The sequence below is a fragment of the Panulirus ornatus genome, chromosome 56, assembly GCF_036320965.1.
Source record: "Panulirus ornatus isolate Po-2019 chromosome 56, ASM3632096v1, whole genome shotgun sequence".
Classification (NCBI taxonomy): domain Eukaryota; kingdom Metazoa; phylum Arthropoda; class Malacostraca; order Decapoda; family Palinuridae; genus Panulirus; species Panulirus ornatus.
In genome coordinates, this window is record NC_092279.1 from 11,876,696 (window position 1) to 11,896,790 (window position 20,095).

General features: G+C 45.9%; 1 protein-coding gene across 17 annotated transcripts in view; it reads left to right on the forward strand.

Moving 5' to 3' along the window:
* Positions 1–20,095, forward strand: part of LOC139765891 (GTP-binding protein REM 1-like) — a 67,947-nt gene that overhangs the window by 26,102 nt on the left and 21,750 nt on the right. For 7 of the 17 annotated variants that reach the window (XM_071693797.1, XM_071693798.1, XM_071693799.1 and 4 more), the window contains exons 3-6: positions 3,824–4,007; positions 12,987–13,064; positions 16,084–16,137; positions 17,893–18,048. In XM_071693797.1, the coding sequence (XP_071549898.1) occupies positions 3,824–4,007; positions 12,987–13,064; positions 16,084–16,137; positions 17,893–18,048 (472 nt within the window). The remainder of the gene's footprint in view (positions 1–3,823; positions 4,008–12,986; positions 13,065–16,083; positions 16,138–17,892; positions 18,049–20,095) is intronic. The other 10 variants (XM_071693804.1, XM_071693810.1, XM_071693809.1 and 7 more) reach the window with 5 other exon arrangements.

The following is a 20,095-nucleotide window of genomic DNA, read 5'->3' on the forward strand; positions in this document are numbered from 1 at the left end:
ATGCTGGGTCGTTAATTTCTTCGATCGTATAACAACACTATCGCTGTTTGCAGTTAATGTCGAGGATCATCTTCCTTTTTTGTTCTATTTTGTACAAATCTTGCTTGCGTGATTCAGTTCACCATCGGGTGTAATGCCACGGAACACCGGCATAAAGTGTACGCATTGCCTTAGTACACCAAGACGACGTATATAAGGTGTTGTGGTACACCTTTTATGGTAATAAGTACCAACGGCTTTCCTCCTTTGTCATCGTGGTGGAGGCGGGAGAAGGATCGGATCTGCCTCGCTGACAGGTTCATGTTGACGCATCTCTGAAGGTAGAGGAAGACAAATGCATCCCTCTCCTCTCCTCCTCCTCCTGTCTCTGTTATTGTCTCCAGCCATAAACAGTAAGAGTTTCTCGGGAACTGCCGCTTGTGGTTGGTTGGTCGACGGGAGTTTACGACTCTGGCTCCTGATTGGTGGATGGAAGTTGTTACTCGTCTCTGATTAATGGCTGGGAAATGTTACATTCGAGTTTGATACATCGCCCTGAGCAGCGGCCATGTTTATCGGTGGAGTCATTCAAGGTCGTGTGTTCCCAGCTCCATCGTTCTTGTCTACAGGAACTTGTAAAATGACCCGTATTATCTCGCATCAGAGAGGCGGTCGGTGCCTTAGGCAGTCGGGATTCAATTCTTTCTTTTCTCTGCTGATTGTCCAACGAGAATTGGATTCTCCGTCTTTGATCGGTTGGTTGAGGTAAACAGTTTACCAACACTTGGCGATGAATTTATCATTAAGTTGAATGTAGACAGACTGAAGGACAGTCTTCTTTAAGTTCCACAGTTGAACTGTTTTCTTATCATTATCATGAAAAGAGATTACATCGATAAGTTGGGAACTTATCGTGTTTCATTTTCCCCGTGGATGCAATGGAATATATTTGATCACGCGCAAAATTGTGATCCTTTCCAATATATATATATATATATATATATATATATATATATATATATATATATATATATATATATATATATATACACCAAGACACGTTCCTTGGCTTTACAAATGATTGAACAAGTCTTGCAAAATGATTTAACTAAAAGCACGAGCCACTCTGGTTGTCTGCGTCACAGGCAAGGCACTACGAATTCATGCAGTATTAAAGATGTGGCACGACGCCTCATGCAAGACTAAGCCCAAGGATCAGGCGGCCTCGCCCAACCATTTGGTTGTACCAGGCGCCTGGGTATGGCGACCATATGGCTCCAGCTGAAATGGAAAGCTTGTTTATCATATGAATTATTACCAAGACATTGTTATTATTAATATTATTATTATTATCATTATTATTATTATTATTATTATTATCATTATTATTATCATTATTATTATCATTATCATTATTATTATTATTATCAAGATGCAGAATCTCCTGCAGCCCCAAGGCTGCGCTGCATTCAGTAGCAGGGTCAGGATTGACTCCTTTGAAACGAGAAGTTCTCCGACGAGACTGTCCTCTAGTTTCGTCAACTGACGATGATACAGCCTCGTGTAATCTTAGGCTGGCGGGGTCCGGTAACACGCACATCCACTCACATCCATTCTCTAGCTGTCAAGTTTCGTGCACCGAAACCACAGTCACCATTCCATGGTTTCCTCTGGCACGTCGTCCCTGAAATAGCTTCTGAAGAAATCATAAATAATTCATGAAGTTATTTACATACCGTTAATTGTGAATAAACAAACAGATTCCGTAATTATGGACACTACCTGTTGCTACTGTTCTCACACTCCATGTCTGAATGGCGAGGAATTTTAGGATTATAAAGGTAACATGATGCGCTGATTAAACCCCCCTGAACTTTTCCAATTTTCTTAGCGAAGAGAAAATAATTTTCATAATTTAAGAAGTGTCAAGATTTCCCTATGGGTTTGTGTGTACCTCGATAAAGGATGGAATACTCATTTCGTAAGATAATGTACAGTAAATATGTGTTGTAAGTGTTTTACGTTATCTATTAAGGAAGGACTTTGCAAGATATGAAACACCCGATTATACTTTCTTCCTTTCCTCCTCGTCTTCATCTAGCTTCATCATGTATACATATAGCTTCAACATACACATATACAATTGAAACACATATATAGCTTGATCATTTATACGTATAACTTGATGATGTATACATACAGCTTGATCATGCGTACATATAGCAGGCCGCTGTACTTGAACATATCAGGTGTGCATTCTCGCGAACGAACACGTAACTACTGTCTTTACAGACATTTTGGACGCCACTGAGTGTGAGATATGGCAAATCTTTTCCTTCATCAGTGGTAAAAAAACTAGTCCATCCCTTCATCAGTGGTAACAACCACTGCCTCCCTTCACCAGCGGCGCCTTCAGACTTAAGAGAAACCAAACAATCTCCTGGGTTGGAGTGAGGGAACGAACACGATCACAGAAATGAAATACAACGTCTGGTTACAATCCCCTCACCCACCAACCCCCCAACAGCCAACCTCTCAACCCCCCAACCCCTCACCCACCAACCCCCCTACAGCCAACCTCTCAACCCCCCAACCCCTCACCCATCAACCTCCTAACCCCCACCGAGACATCTCTTATCCCAGTATTTCCCGTCTTGCCCCAGTGTTGTTAAACATGACAGAAGAGTTATATAGACGGTTATGATAATGTACTTAAACGTCAGGGATAGTAGTAAGACACTTCTGTGGCACAGTAAATAAAAAAACCGTCTTGTCTAGTAATTTTTAAATCTCACTTTTCTGTGTAGATTTATGTGTTGCAGCTGTGGTAGGATAAAGCTTTTCCTTGTCACAAGCGACTTATGGGGACGCTTCTTGCTGACACAGGCAGCGCTGGGAGTGTTGTCTGGCCCTTAGTGATCACACTAGGGGGTCTGGCCACTCACGCCACACCAGGGTGTGTATCCAGCCTCCACTGTGGCCACACCGGGGGTGTGTCGCCCTCCCTGTGGCCAGTTTACACCTTATGCAACTCAAAACCACGCCAATTGAAGCTCTTCACAACCAACTTACACTAGTTGTGTTACAACCTCCCCACATTAGTCATGTCAAAACCACGCTTCCCTAGTCCTGTCACATCCACGCTGCACTGGTCCTGTCACAACCACGCCACATGTCTTGCCACAACCACGCAACAGCCTCGTCGTCGTTGCCACAGTAAGCGCCACATCTAGACTCCGTGATGCATAGCTGACCAAACGAAAAAAACAACACACACTAAAACCGGAGACTTAGCGAGGAAGTCGACAGTGTCCCGGCCACTGGTCCTGAACGCATTATAAGACGGTGTTGCAGTGTGCAGTCTGCCTCCCCAAGCTTGAAGTGGAAACGTTGGTGTGAAGGACATAGTTTCATTTCGTTTCTCCCTAATATTCAGTATCCGACCGTCACTATCTGTAAGAAAGGAACCGAACGATCCGTAAAGCAACAGAAATGACTTTTGGTTGGTAGGCCTGTCCGGAGTTCAGTGTGGCATCAGCGGAACACATTGTTTGGTCGTTTAAAGAATTATCAAGAAATGAAGTTTTTGGTGAGTTTTTCCCTCGCGTTGATAAAATCATTGTGACGTTTGATGCAGATTGATTTCGCTCTTAAAATATATATTGCTTGTTTGTAAGGTATTTCTCTTTCTTGCTTTATTCTGACAGTCTTTTCTTCTTCTTCCTTCTCGTCCAGAACATGAAGGTGGTTCCCGTTGTATCTGAACTTTTCCCGCTCTTATCTCGCTTCCCCAAGACTGACGCATCATGCCTAATGCCTCCTGGCGTCTCCTTCTTCCTGACAGCTCCGGACCACTTCAGGCCCCGCGTGAGTTCCCTGCCAGAGAAGCCCTACAACCCTAGGGACGCCGAGGAGCTCTACCGTCTCCGCTCTTTCTCCATCACTTCTAAGGGCGTCGTCAACCGAGGGGACTCTCTCATCTCCAAGAGGTCTCGCTCCAATACCTCCGTCTGCTCCACAGCCTCCAGGTTGGTCTGATAGGGAACCTCTTGTTACCTGGTCGAGGGGAAGATGGCTGGGGTTACTCTGTAATGACGAGGGCGCTGCTGGTGGGTGCCAGCGGCTGATGATAGTAGTGAAGAAGGCCATTGGGTGTTAGGTGACTCTCCCACTTCCAGTTCCTCACCTGATGCTGTTGAGAATGACAGACAGGTGAAGGTAGGGGAGGGAGAGTACAGTATTTGAAGCTATACCTGTTGGATTGATTACGGATAACGTGCCATCTGATAGGCTTATGATCCAGTAGGTTGTTGCTGTGCTCGCCCGGGAAGGGCGTGGGGTTCGGGCAGCATATGGTGGATCTGATTGAATCCTAAGTTGGTTGTCTTAAAAGAGTTAATTAGATTTCTCAAGTGCTTGTTCAGAGCCTCAAGAGGTGATTAAGATTCTTATTGAGTGTCCCAAGACTTCATTAAGAACCCTAGTAAATGTCATAAGAGCCAATTTAAGAGTCATACTTAAGTGTCCCAAAAGCTCATTATGATCCCTAAAGGTTGTTTAAGATTCTAAGACCTGATTAGATGTCCTAAGACTTGTTTTTATCCTGTAGCAATTTGCGTCAAGGATGCGTCATCTGCCGTGCAGGATGGCATGGTTTTGTTCCATTAATGACGTCATTTATAAACCCATCGTTATGGGGCTTGTGAGGGCATGGTGATTACCATAGTATAATTGTTTATTTAATGGTCTTCCTCTCTATTACTATGTTGCCGGGATCTTCAAGCGTTGACCTGGTGTTTCTAGTAAGTATTTCACATCTTGTGTCTAGAAATACTTATATCCTTACGTTAAAGATATCGTACATATTAAACTAACCCAGAGACTAGGGTAGCGCTAGGGCTTGTAACACCAATTATTTTCCTCTTGATGTAAACACATTTATACATATATATATATATATATATATATATATATATATATATATATATATATATATATATATATATATATATATATATACATGGCTCCACACTCCGAGAAATATCTCGGCCATCAAGTTGTAACACAGACAGGGAGAGGTCACCTTCGACGAGGTTGTATCATGATCTTGTCAATTATTTTTATGATGACTTAGTCTTGTTGTCAACCAGTGGGCCGTCTCGACCACGTTTGTTCACGAGATCACCTCTCAAACTCTCTCAGCATCTTCCTCTGTAGCCTTAAAGGCCAGACCACCTTGCTTGGACCTTAGATCCGAGTGGTCTGTGTATCTATGAAGCTGTGTGTATCTCTCTCTCTCTCTCTCTCTCTCTCTCTCTCTCTCTCTCTCTCTCTCTCTCTCTCTCTCTCTCTCTCTCTCTCTCTCTCTCTGTCAGGATGGTGTACCTACACTCCAGCCCCCGCCCCTCCCTGTCCCTAGGCTGGGGTGTGGGAAACTAATTACTACCTCGTCTGCCATATGAGCCACATCTCCATACTAAGCGCTTGAAGTTTTTTCTTCTTTACGTGGGGAGGGTCGAGGCTGATCGAGGCTGGATGAAACTGTCGGCCATCACCGCTCCTAGGGTGATGGAGGCTCAGGCCGCGGCAGAGAGGGAGAGGGAAGGCGTGTGGGCGTCGGCAGGGAGTAGGCGGGAGGGAAGGCGTGTGGGTGTAGGTAGAAGGGGGCCTGGGTGTTAAGCGGGAGGGAAGGCGTGTGGGCGTGTCGAGCACCGTCGTTGGACTGGAAAAGGTGGTTGTTTTGGAGGTAATACGGGCGTTGTTCTGGTAAGTTTGGACGTGTAGATAAGCCTTACGAACATGAGAGGTAGTGGATACAAGAAGGCGTTGGGTGCTGGTCAAGACCCGGCTGAGAGGACAAGAGCTTGACATCCAGCCGGGCACTGGCATCCATGGCTGGTTATAACCATGTGAGCACGACGGTACGACCCTTCAACACGACGGTACGACCCTTCAACACGACGGTACGACTCTTCAACACGACGGTACGACCCTTCAACACGACGGTACGACCCTTCAGCACGACGGTAAGACCCTTAAGCACGACGGTACGACCCATCAACACGAGGGTACGACCCTTCAGCACGACGGTAAGACCCTTAAGCACGACGGTACGACCCATCAACACGAGGGTACGACCCTTCAGCACGACGGTAAGACCCTTAAGCACGACGGTACGACCCATCAACACGAGGGTACGACCCTTCAACACGACGGTACGACCCTTCAGCACGACGGTACGACCCTTAAGCACGACGGTACGACCCATCAACACGAGGGTATGACCCTTCAGCACAAAGGTACGACTCTTAGGTGTAATAACCTGACTTTTGACCTGACCCTTCGTGCTATAGGGGTTAAAATAACTGGGTGAAATAACTCAAGCGCCGCTGTTGAAGAGATGGATCTCCATCGCGACCACCACACGCTGCACGGGCCTGCACAGAACAGTACCTCTAGACGGTGTGTGTGTGTGTGTGTGTGTGTGTGTGTGTGTGTGTGTGTGTGTGTGTGTGTGGAGGGAGGGAGGGGACATAGGGTTGGTAGTTAGGGCGGTGGAGGAAAGGTTAGGTTGACAATTACGGTGCCAGGCCCCTTAAGGTCAAGCACAGTCTTCCTGGTCAAGATTCTGTCTGTGTTGTCACTGATGGAACACTAGAGGAAGGAGGAGAAGATGCCAACATCACCTTCATCATCACCATCTTCATCTCCACTATTGCCAGTATGAGGGGGGGGGTTAGTGTTGTGGAGGGGACAGTGTTGGGAAGGTGTAGTACTCGGATGGGGTCAGTGTTGGGGAGTGGCCAAGGTGTTGAAGTGTCACTGCTGGAGGTGGGGTCAGTGTTGGGGAGGGTCTGAGATGATGGAGAGTTGGACCATGGTGTTGGAGATGACGCCATGTCATCCTCTTCATCTTAAACCACTAATGACTGTACTCAATTCTGTCACTCAGTCTCCAGACTGAATTTGTTCCTTTCTATCCGTAACTAATCGCCCACTGAGAGCCGCTGTTATGTGAGATATGTTGGGAGGGAGGAACCTATCTTTCCTCCTCCTATCTGCCCTGCACCTGTTCTTATCATTATTATCATCATCATATCTTGACCGTCAGTTTCGCTAAGAATTCTATGCATCACATCCGCCTGTTTGGTTTTCTGAAGACCGCCATCTTTTTTTGTTGACACTCACCTCACCGTCCAGACAGCTGGTGCGGGTCTCAGACAGGCCAGTGTCACGCTGATGACGGTGTAGGGAGGTTGTCTTCGCGACCTTGCTTCCCTAACATTCCCTCCTGCTGAGACCTTTTTAGGGAGATTCTCTCCAATCATTATGGAAGAGGGAGAATCCAGTGTTGGGGAATATAATGGGAATCCTTGTGATTCCTAGTTGGGTTCCAGTCTTGGCTTGTCGTTGGGGGTCGGGAATGGTGAAGTTCTATTATGGGTCTTTTATCAGGCATTCGCTTAGAGCGTTGCTCCTCTCTCTTGATGTCTTGGCTTTGTGTGAGTGTGTGTGTGTGTGTGTGTGGAAAATGAGTGAAAGAGAATATATATGTGTGAATCCAAGGGAAAATGACCCTGCAATCCACATACTATTAATATCATTCCAAGGTCTTCCTATGATGGAATTAAAAGAAAAAGCAAAGAAAACCATAGAATTATTATATATTTGATGTTTTACGAGAAGTTGGGAGTGGCGAATGGGTTATTATATTTGAATCCAGACATCTTTAAGTGGCCACTGAATCGAAGTTTACAAATAGCTCAGACTCATTTCTACAGCCGCTTTTACACCAGCGTAAATTTCAATGTTTTTTAACGCTTGTTTACGGAAGTGTTCAGGTACTTGATAAACGTGTGAGCAGAGAGACAGAGGGACAGTAATTGCCTCACGTTGTGGGTGTTGAAATAACTGAGTGACTGATTGATTGCCGGATCAGTCGGATAATTGATTAACTCTGGTTGATCTTGTTGACTTCTGATGAGCGACCCATGCTGAGTCTCCCCCCAGTTGGTGACTGGCTGGTCCAGGAACGCCAGCCTCCCAGTGTGGTGCTGGTCCAGGGACGCCAGCCTTCCAGTGTGGTGCTGGTCCAGGGACGCCAGCCTCCCAGTGTGGTGCTGGTCCAGGAACGCCAGCCTTCCAGTGTGGTGCTGGTCCAGGGACGCCAGCCTTCCAGTGTGGTGCTGGTCCAGGAACGCCAGCCTCCCAGTGTGGTGCTGGTCCAGGGACGCCAGCCTTCCAGTGTGGTGCTGGTCCAGGAACGCCAGCCTCCCAGTGTGGTGCTGGTCCAGGGACGCCAGCCTCCCAGTGTGGTGCTGGTCCAGGGACGCCAGCCTCCCAGTGTGGTGCTGGTCCAGGGACGCCAGCCTCCCAGTGTGGTGCTGGTCCAGGGACGCCAGCCTTCCAGTGTGGTGCTGGTCCAGGGACGCCAGCCTCCCAGTGTGGTGCTGGTCCAGGGACGCCAGCCTCCCAGTGTGGTGCTGGTCCAGGGACGCCAGCCTCCCAGTGTGGTGCTGGTCCAGGGACGCCAGCCTCCCAGTGTGGTGGTGGTCCAGGGACGCCAGCCTTCCAGTGTGGTGCTGGTCCAGGGACGCCAGCCTCCCAGTGTGGTGCTGGTCCAGGGACGCCAGCCTCCCAGTGTGGTGCTGGTCCAGGAACGCCAGCCTCCCAGTGTGGTGCTGGTCCAGGGACGCCAGCCTCCCAGTGTGGTGCTGGTCCAGGGACGCCAGCCTTCCAGTGTGGTGCTGGTCCAGGGACGCCAGCTTCCCAGTGTGGTGGTGGTCCAGGAACGCCAGCCTCCCAGTGTGGTGCTGGTCCAGGGACGCCAGCCTCCCAGTGTGGTGCTGGTCCAGGGACGCCAGCCTTCCAGTGTGGTGACCAGTGTGGTTCGATCTTATTCTAACTCGACGCCTCTGTTACGTTCAATATTTTGTTCCACGTTTTCCACCACTGCCTCCTGCCTGACGTGACTCACTGCACTGATGACAGAAACTGTTGGGTATCTTGTTATTAGTGTTGGGCTTGATATACGAGGATCCAGAACTCCCTGTGTGGTGGGGGAAGGTCATAACACCGGATAGGCTGGCTTAGTAACCTCTCTTCCCGCCTCCTTTGTTTCTTCCTTGTCGCCCGCTATGTAAATCCCGCAGCGGCGCGAGTCCTGTGTAAACTTAATATGATATGGCTGTAAACCTAGCGACGACCCTCTGTTTGTCCACCGGCACAACAGGAGTACATTATAAACCCAAACAGAAATCTTCTGTTAGCTTCAGGGAAGTCTACAAGAAAAGATAAGTAGGCTTGATAGACCCTCCAGCAGTCCTTTTTATCCACCAGGTTCGTATACCAGTCCAGTAAGAACATTATATTACCCCAAACAGAAGTGTCTTGTATGGACTCAACAGTACGGAAGTCGCCAGGTTTCTCCCTAAACACATCCATTACCCAGGACCCACAAACAGGATCATGAATACCCGCATGAGGTATAGTGCACTAATAGACTTAGGAGTTACCAGAATCTGTATGGATTAAATGCCTCGTCTCTCCCGCCCCAGTGTGAGTTGCGAGAGCCTGAGTTGCGATATCCCTCAACACTCGCGTACCAAGTTTAGTACCCTTTACCCCACTTGAACACGAGACGCTTCCGTCAGTGATTGAGTCTCTCACTCTTTCTAAACGTTGCGATGCCTTGTGAATTGTAAGCTCTTATCGCTGATGCGTTTAGGCTGTTTCTCTGCGTCCACAGGTCCAATTACTGAATTTCCTGGTACCATAAGGAAGCTGCGTGTGAGAACCAGTGGCATTATATGTGACTGCAGTGGACTTGGCATTTGGTCTTGAAAGTTGCTGATGAACCACCAGTGTCGAGGACTCGGTGGCTGGAAAATATGAATTTTTAGTGATACTTTCTTCCGCTACCTCCAGAGAGACAATACTCATAGTGTACATCACCGCAATCATGATCATCTTTACGTTCGCTCCTTCGCTCGCTGGAATAGTTCAGAGTCGGGTTATCTTTATGTTGGAATGGAATCCATCGTCCCACTTCTTATATTAAAAACTATATATATATATATATATATATATATATATATATATATATATATATATATATATATATATATATATATATATATATATATATATATGCAATCTTTTCTAACAATATCTCGATTTTCTCTGGAAATGTCACAACGACAATGAAGATATACAATAGACTCTGATTATATATCCAATAATGCCACCTGTCTGCTCGAAGTAACACTAGGAAATTGGACCTGAAGACCGCCCTGGTCTGGAAAATTAAGCTATTTACGGGAAAACTGTGGCAGAGATAAGACTGAGTACATACTCCAGTCTTTGCTGAGATTACCTCTCTCTTGTTTCACATGTGTCAGGGAAGATGCATCTACGCCCAGCAACTTTAGTTGCTACAAAATAGTCTCGTCTTACATGTGATATATAATGATGTGTTCCACACCTCACATGGTATCAGATCAGCGGTTGGAATATGTTATACAAAATGTCTTTCCCAAGTATGACTTTTTTTTTTTATCCAATTCTAAGACTTCCATTTTAAGGAAAGTAATTTTCAAAACACCAGATTGATCAGGGTCTTCTGTTTCTCTTGCTAAAATGATTGATTTACATATTTCTTGTTTTAGATTAATTCCCTTTTTTCATCTTTAGTTGAAAATTGAAATGTCTGGATGACTTATGTGGAGAACTACACCTTCGTGAATTTTGATCCTTCCTGATTTGTAAGGTTTATAACCCCTTCGTTAATTACTGGGGAAGGAAATTGTAGGATATAATAGGATGGAGAGAGAGAGAGAGAGAGAGAGAGAGAGAGAGAGAGAGAGAGAGAGAGAGAGAGAGAGAGAGAGAGAGAGAGAGAGAGGTTAGGTGTTGTTAGTGGAGGGACATGAGAGGGTCAGGTGCGTGGCTGGGGCCTCCCACATCACCATCACTCACCTGGGCTGCAGGAGAGGTTGACAGGTCACCTTGACCAGAGCTGCCAGCGAGCCGTCACCTTCCCCTAACCAGAACACATCTCTCTCTCTCTCTCTCTCTCTCTCTCTCTATATATATATATATATATATATATATATATATATATATATATATATATATATATATCACAGGTCACCTCCTGAGGGGTAATGATGGAGGAGAAAAAGAAGGGATTGTAAAACATATATTTGAGAAAGATCATTAAGGTCGTGAGACGCAGATGAGAATGAATGTCGAGGGAACTTATAGTCTGAGTGTGTTTCCCGACGCAGAGGTAAACTGTTTAAAAATGAGTCTCAAGAACTACTAATTACAATTATGTAAATCACTCGGCAATATTCTCCTTAGAGGAGGAGACGAGAGAGAGAGAGAGAGAGAGAGAGAGAGAGAGAGAGAGAGAGAGAGAGAGAGAGAGAGAGAGCAGATACGTCGGAAGTCTTTAGGTAAATCAAGCAATAAAAATCGCCGTGATAGCAGACGAAGAGTTCCACCTCTTACCGTGAATAGTAGACGAGCCAGAACTGACAGTAAAGAGCTTTTAAAGTAAAGATATGGCGCGTCTTGGCATACAAAGTTTGGTATTTGACCTTCAACGTGAGTTTTACAACAAGTGTATACACACGTAGGCTCACCATACTGGAGAGGGCCGGCATGAAGACGGTCATTCCAGGAATTCAAGATTCCTGTTGCCGGAGGAAAATGAACGGTTCGCTGAAGTACCGGAAACCTTCCTTTGCTCTTTTATTTTCCAGTTATTTACTGGAAGTGATATCAGTCCCTAAAGAGGGTAGGAAGGTGGGAGTGAAGGGGTTTATAGGGAACGGATTGGAGGAAGTGGATGAGTGGAATAGAGGCAAGAGGAAGGATTTAGAAGAGAGAGGGATAGGCCAAAAAACGGAATGGAATTAGGACGGGAAGGAGAGAGGGTGGAAGAGGTAGACGAGGTGAGACAGCTGCAGGTCTTGATAGACAGACGCGGATGTGGAAAAATCCATCTAAACCTCAGCACCTGGAACATTGCAGCCTCCTGGAGCATTCCAGGGTCCTGGAACATTCCAGCATCCTAGAATATGGCAGCCCTCTGGAACCTCCTGGAACATGTCAGCCTCCTGGAACACGCCAGCCTCGTGGAACACTTGTGTCCTCCAGTTGTAATGGGATGACGTTCTCTGGCTGCTCTGTTGACATTACTGCTATCGAGTGTCGTCTGGTCTCGTGGTTGCCAGTCACTGCCACGAGACCTCGAGCAGTCCAGCCGCGTTGATAACGTCTTTCGGTCACGAGGTCAAGGGCAGGATATTCGGTCGTGATAAGGTGAACTTCGACCCCCTGGTGGGGTGAAACGACTCTACGGTAATACTACAAACAAGCGGAAGCTGTCGCCTGCCAGACCTTGCAACTATGTTGTGTTGTTTTCTCTTGAAAGACTTCCGACTCGTGTTACACAGAACACAAAGCTACACACGACTCTGATGTAGCGACTGAGTTCCAGATCTTTTACAGCTCTGTATAAATATATATGACAGGTTCTCATGTGCTGTTAGATGTATTATATGTGTACATTACCATCCTCTTCAGTCAGTTTTTCAACAGTGAACAAAACTGTCATTTACAACTAACAGTAATACTTTTCCTTTGTTGTTACGTTGATGAATATAATATAACCGATTGAACACGACGGTATAACTCCCTAAGCACGACGGTACGACCTTCGAGCACGAAGGTACAAACCTTGGGTATGACGACCTGGCCTTTGACCTGCCCGGTAAAGGTTCAGGCCAAAAGTCAGGCCGGTCATACCCAAGGGTCGTATATCGTCATGCACGAGGGGGTCGGTGTCTGTGCATGTTATTGTTTATGTTTTGTTTGTGACTGTATTTGTTGTCAGTAAACCCCGATAGCATGATCTTTCTCACTCTGATGTTATATGTGTATATGTGTCTCACTCTTTCTCTCTTTCCTTTTTCCCTCTCTCTTTCTCCTCTCACTAGGCCCTCCTTCGTGCCCACTCTCTCAGAGCTCTCCCTCCGCTCTTCCTCCGAGGAGACGACGCCCACCCCGAACAACAGGTTAGTGGCTTCCTCTTGCGTCACTGGGGGTGTCAGGTCATCAATAGTGGCCTCAGTGGAGGAAGTGTAAGGTCATCATTAGTGACGTCAGCGGTAGTATCAGTTCGTCAATAGCGGCATCAGTAGTAGTGCCACGCCATCAACTAGTGGTGTCAACCGTAGTGTTTGGCTAGTTGCATCAATTGTAGCATCAGGTCACAAGTATTGACAACAGAACTAGCGTCAGGTCATTAATAGTAGCATCAACGGTAGTGTTAGGGCATCATGAGCAGTGCCAGGTCATCAGTGATGGCATGAACGTTAGTGTCAGGACATCAGCAGTGTCATCAACGGTACGTGATGTCACTGAGCGTTACAGTGTACATGAGGGTTACGTTGATGACGGAGGCTGTGTTACCAGTGGAAGTTATGGTGCTAGTTTAAGTTATGGTGCAAGTGGTAGTAAGGGTGGTAGCTATAGGCCTATCTCGACATAACATAGGCCTATCTGTACTTAACTAGGACCTATCTTTATAAAAGATAGGCCTATCTATTCATAGGACAGGCCTATCTCTTCATAAGATAGGCCTATCTGTATATAAGATAGACCCATCTATTCTTGAGATAGGTCTGTCTATACACCCTGGATGTAGAGAAGGTCACTGTGAATCAGTCGCTCACAAAGTTGAATGTCATTTGTACTAAACTTTAAAAGGTAATGTATGGCCTGCCCGTACACCACAGTTGCCCTGGACGGTAAGTTACAGTCATCAGTTGCCTGGTAGACGACCCTCTGCTGGTTATGAGTTAGGGGATTTTGATAGAACGGCTTGAGCACAACGCTACGCCCCTTGTGCATGAGGAAACCACCCTTGGGTAAGATAGCCTGGCCAAAAACCTGACCCCTTCGTGCTTAGACCCTGCTTGAGTTAGCTCTCTGTACCATAGAATGACATAGTTATGTATAGATATGTTTTGGATGATTAGAGATATGGTTGAGTGTATTTTCATTTAAGTGATTTTTTTAGATTTCATGGAATTCTTTGATGGTATAATGTTTCCATCAGTTTAATTTTGTGATCTGATTTTTTTGTGTGTGTGTCATTCCCTTGTATCTAGTAAGTATGTGAGTGCATGTCTTACGGTTTAATTGTATAGGTGTAGCACTTGGGCAGCGGATATATATATATATATATATATATATATATATATATATATATATATATATATATATATATATATATATATATATGTATGTATATGGGCAAACTTTTAATATTACTCGTGTACATAAACTAGTTATCTTAGACCCTGAAGTTTCTTCACCCCTTAAGCAGGACGGTACGACCCTTGGGTATGATGCCCTGGCCTTTGGTCAGGTCAGACCATCATCGTACCTCAGGGCCGCACCAACGTGCCTAGAGGTCATAGGGTCATATCATCAGGATGAAGAGATTAACATAAACCTTCCTTCTCGTCAGATCAATAGCTGGTACATACACACCCCTGATTAAGTGCTACATATTACTCCTAAATAATCAACTAATATCATTACATGTTTATCTTACCGTAAATTACTCCTCAGTCTTGAATGCCATTAAGATCCAATTAGATATGTTTTCCTTCGCCTCATATGAGGTGCTTCTCATTAGCACACCCGCATCAAGACACACCTCACCTGCGGCAGATGCCTCACCTCTCGTCAAGTAAACAATGCCCTCAACACAGATGTGTTCGTGCTACATGCATTGTAAACCGTCTCTATTTAAACTGCTCCTGTCCTCCTACCAAACTGTTCCTTGCTCTTCTTCTAAACTGCCCCAACCCTCTGAACTGTTCCTTACCTTACCCCTAAACTGCCTATCGCACCCATCTTCTGAACCGTTCCCTACCATCCCCCTAAACTCCCCCTCCACACTCCCATCCGTCTTCCAAACTGCCTTTGACTCGCCTTCCAATCTGCCTCTGCTGTCCTCCCCACCTACCCTTCCCCGTCTCTTAACTGCCCCTTACCCGTCCCTTAACTGCCCCTTCCCCGTTTTCTAAACTGCCAATTCCCCTCGCCTGCTAATACCCCTCGACCCTCGTTGTGTCACAGTCCATCACAAAAATCTTCCTCATTACCAAAAATCTCCCTCTCATTCCACTGAAATACTTCTCATTGACCAGGTCACCTGACCTGCTGGGGAATTCCTCCTTCGCAGAAGCCCTCCTTTACTGAGCGTTTACTCAGTGTTCCCTCTCCTCCAGGAAGCTCCTCTCCGGCTGAACTCATTCACGCTCCCAGAGGCGTCTCTTCTGCCTCGTCGGGAAATTTCCTCGGTGTTCCAACCGACCACGAAGCTCCCGCCAGCTCTCTCACCTCCGCTAAGCTATCCTTCAGCCTTCTCCACTTCTGCTAGGCTCTCCTCGGCCTTCTCTACCTCAGCTAAGCTTCCATCAGCTTTCTTCCCTTTTCTAAGCTCCCCTCAGCCTTCTCCCCTACTCTATGCTCCCCTCAGCCAACCGTCTGGATTATCACCATACGCACGGCTGTTCCATCATCACAGTCTGTACATGTGAAACATAAAATCATTCCTCCATTTTCTAACTCACACCACCTCCCATTATCTTTCATGAAATAACCTACGCTACAGAATTTCAGGACTGTATTTTCTATTTAATTATGATTTTACTGAATATAATTAAGACCCTCCCGCCTGCTACTTAAACTGTTGTTGGAACTTCCCATAAATCCTTTTCTAAATAGTTAGATTTTAAAACATATTCGCATCGCCCTTGAGTTAGAGTAGCGAAGTTCATGAATGGAACTTGGAGATCATTAAAGAAGGATGCCACTTGTATAGTAAAGTTCAAAGATCCATTCGTGGGCTGTACATTGTCAGTCTTTATTGTGTTGTTATGTTTTTCTCTTTCTTTGTTTCGTGTTGTTGTGGTTGCCCTCCTGTGTGTTTCCATGGTGTTGATGTGGGTACCCACCTGTGTGTTGCCATGGTGATGACGTGGTTACCTCCTGTGTGTTGCCGTGGCGTCACTTCAGTCGTCGTTCCAGCTACATGTCCACCATCCTCACTGTGGACACACCCCACACACAGTACGTACCTCCCTCCCTGCCTGCCTGCCTGCCTGCTTGCCTGTATGTTCGTATCAGTTCCCAGGTCTCCTGATGGTGGTAGCAGTACTGCTGCTGCTGCTGCCGCCACCACAGTAGACTTATGGAACCATAGACTGTACACGTGAGACACCCTCGACCTCCCTGGGATTGTGTCGTTCACTTACAGATATCAGTAATAAAACGAGGGAGGGAGGATTCGAGGGGTCTTCAGCTGTGTGTGTATCATTGTTTCGTAGACTGTGTATATGTTATTTGTTGCTGTTGATGTTTGGGTTTTAGCCACTTCGGCTCATCGGTACGATCCTTGAGCACGACGGTACGACCTTTCTGTATGACGGTACGATCCACATGAATAATGGCTTGGTCTTTAACCTGGGGCAGGTCATTGGCCCGTCCATCATACCCAATGGTCGTACCTTCGTGTTCAAGGAGTTAGAAGACTTAAGATTTGACATTTGTATTGTAGTCGCTGATATTTGATTACGTTAACTGTATAATTCATATATAGCTACTCATTAAATAAACTTTCGAGAATCTAAGTAACTCAAAGGAATATGTATATATATATATATATATATATATATATATATATATATATATATATATATATATATATATATATATATATATATGCAGAACCTTCACTTCACTTCACCGTGAAGAGGTATGTGCACAATCGCCTCTGGAAAGTGAAAATAAGACACATTACGTCAGAGATTACGTTTAGCTGTTTAACGCGAGTCCTAAGAAGCAACAAAACTTCATTTAAAACCAAGACGTTTAAAATGGAACATAGTGTGCTCAAGGACACTGACTAATGAGCTCCATTTCAGCCACACTCTTACAGAGGTTCCTCCCAGTGTATGGCCTGTGGGACACATATACCTGCACCACACGTTCTCGAGGGGAGTCAGGTATTGGAACATATAGAGCCTATAAATTCTTCTTGACCTTCCTTTCTCGAGCTGAGCTAAGTCTCTTCTGTTAGCTTTACCTCAGCATAGCTGGACTTTGGTACATTACCACAGTCGCCCAGGTTGATGTTACCACTGGTTGACCTAGTGACAGGTTTTTAAGGGTTGTTGACCTTATGAAGGTCTTGGCCTTAGATGTGCATAGTAATTTTTAAGACGCGTTCACTCCGACAAGTGAGGTTGAATTCACTTAACGAAAGGTTGACCTTAGCAAAGCTTGACATAATCCTCCGCTTGCCTCATGACTCGTTCCCTGATATAAGATGACCTTATCACAGGACTTCTGTACTAATGAGGTAACCTTTCCCCGGAGAGACGTCGGTTGAGACGTAACTCTTACGTTATCTGACCTTTAGAGAAGTTGACCTATAAACTGACTGAGTTGGGTACACGTTCACTGGCGCACAGTGTGACATGAAGAGCTGACCGTAGAAATCGATGAGTTAGAAGTGACTGAATCTCGCCCACAACTGATTTTCTTGAGTTCTGAGGGATGAGTTCAACACTGACCTGAACCTGTAATGTGTTGAGGAGTGAGATATACGTATGTATGGTTTATTTTAAAAGATCTCTGCTGACTAAACGTGTCTATACGTTTACTATATATATATATATATATATATATATATATATATATATATATATATATATATATATATATATATATATATATATATATATAAAACTATCTAGTTGTAAGCAAGACTAAGGTAGGCAATACAGGCACGTGAGCGTCACATTATGTTGCCTCCATCCACAGGTTGTCTCGCACAGTGGAGGGATCCCCCTCATCCGGATACTCCCCCTCCCTCCCACGCTCACCCTCCCACACCCCTGTATCTCCCAGGCACACGTCTCCCAGGCCTGTGTCTCCCTACCCGAGGCTCTCCAGGCTCGGATCCTCCCTTGGCCACAGGTGGGGCGCTCTTCACCCTTCGTCTCACCAAGCAGCGTGTCTCCTTCCCCTCCTCACTGCCTCACAGTTTCGTAAACCTAAAACAGGTTTACTCACGAGAGATTTCATATGTATAAGTATCATTTACAGAGGTAGAATTGCCGACAGGAGGAGACACAGACGCCTCTTCTTCTCGGGCGTCTGTGAGAGGCACGCTGCTGGTGCACACAGGATGAAGTGATCTCGAGTGCACGTTGCACGGCTGCACGGCAAGGCACGACCCTGGGGCTTACCACGTGCTGTGGGAGTCCGCGACGAGTACATGTAGTGCACATGGTGGCCCCCTGTTGTCTTCTGGCATCTGTCATACTAACTTCACCAAACATCTGTCCTTTGGGACGACACGCATCTGTCACCCTCATAGAGCACTAGTCATCCTTAGGTCCCCTCATAGAATGGGTTCGATACCAAATGTCACCTTCACCAGTCACCTGTCCCTCATGAACTGCCTCATAACATGGTATCCACTGCACATCTGTCACCCTCACGAAGCGCCTGTCCTCTTTAGGTTGATGCGCACCTCATGTCTTCACTAGGCACCTGTCATCCTTGTGTTGCCTCATAACCTGAGAACTGCCTCACATCTGTCGCCCTCACATTTCTCACCCAAAGGTTACCCCATGATATGTCATTCATGGGTTGCTTCATAACCTGGGGTCTACCTCACAACTGTTACCCTCACCTTGCACCTGTCTTCCCCGGACTACTTCACAAATATGAGGCCTTCCAGTCCTTACCAGAATGCATGTCACTATATAGTACCTTCCCAGCACAGGTCACGGAAGTTAAGCAAAACACTAAGTAAAGCGTTTCCACAATGCATGTTTTCTTCATGTATATTCCATACATGTTCGCCATTTCTCGCGTGAGCGAGGTAGTATCAAGGATAGATGACTGAGCCTAAGAAAGAAAAATCCTCACTTGGCTCCTTGCTCTGTTCCTTCTTTTGGAAAGAAATACAGGAAGGGAGGAATCCCAGTCACCCGCTTCTTACACCTTTTTTTGATGAGGATAATGACGTGATGTGGGCCTCGTGTGACCATTTCAGAGCCTCATTACAATTATCGTGAGGGAAGCTAGAGGGAAAAATCCTTCTTTGTGATGAGATGGGATAGGGAGCGACCAGAGGAAGGTGAATGATTAGTGTTCATGATAGACATTTCCCTAATGTTCTCTATATGGGTTCTATCATCCTTCTGGTATTTTGAGGAATTGGATTGTGATACAAAAATGTGTTGCAAAGAGCAACACATTATTCCCAGACATTCTGCATGGGCGGGATGACCCCAGCACTCTGTAAACTCGACCATGAAGCCCACATGAACTCCTGTATTGACGTGAGGCGTAGATGACTGTATGACTTGAAAACACAGGTGGTTAGCTCCCCCTGAGCATTATGGTACGATCATTGAGCACGACGGTACGACCCTTGAACACGACGGGAGGGTGCGATTCTTGAGCATGACGGTACGACACGACAGTACGATCCTTAGGCATGACGGGACGATCCTTGAGCATGACTTGACGTCCCTTGAGCACGACGGTAGGATTTTTGAGCATGATGACACAGGTCATCACTCATACTGGACCAGGTCACCCCCTCCATGGCATAGATCATGACTCAGACTGGACCAGGTCACTTCCTGCATGACATAGGTCAAGGTTATGACTCAGACTGGACCAGGTCATCCCCTGCATGGCATAGGTCATGACTCAGACTGGACCAGATCATCCCCTGCATGGCATAGTTCATGACTCAGACTGGACCAGGTCACCCCTCCCCTCCCCTCTGCATGACACCCTCCACTGTCTACTACAAATGGTACAATACCTTTCGCTCTCCCCTCACAACCATCATAACCCGTCATGAGCCAGCAAAATCTATTGATACTTCTACACTAACCTGTAAATAATTAACTGTGAGAGTTAATAACTGCATGATTATAATTAGCTTATCCATGGTGAAATATTGATATGACATCATTTGTTATGATTATCTGAAATTAAA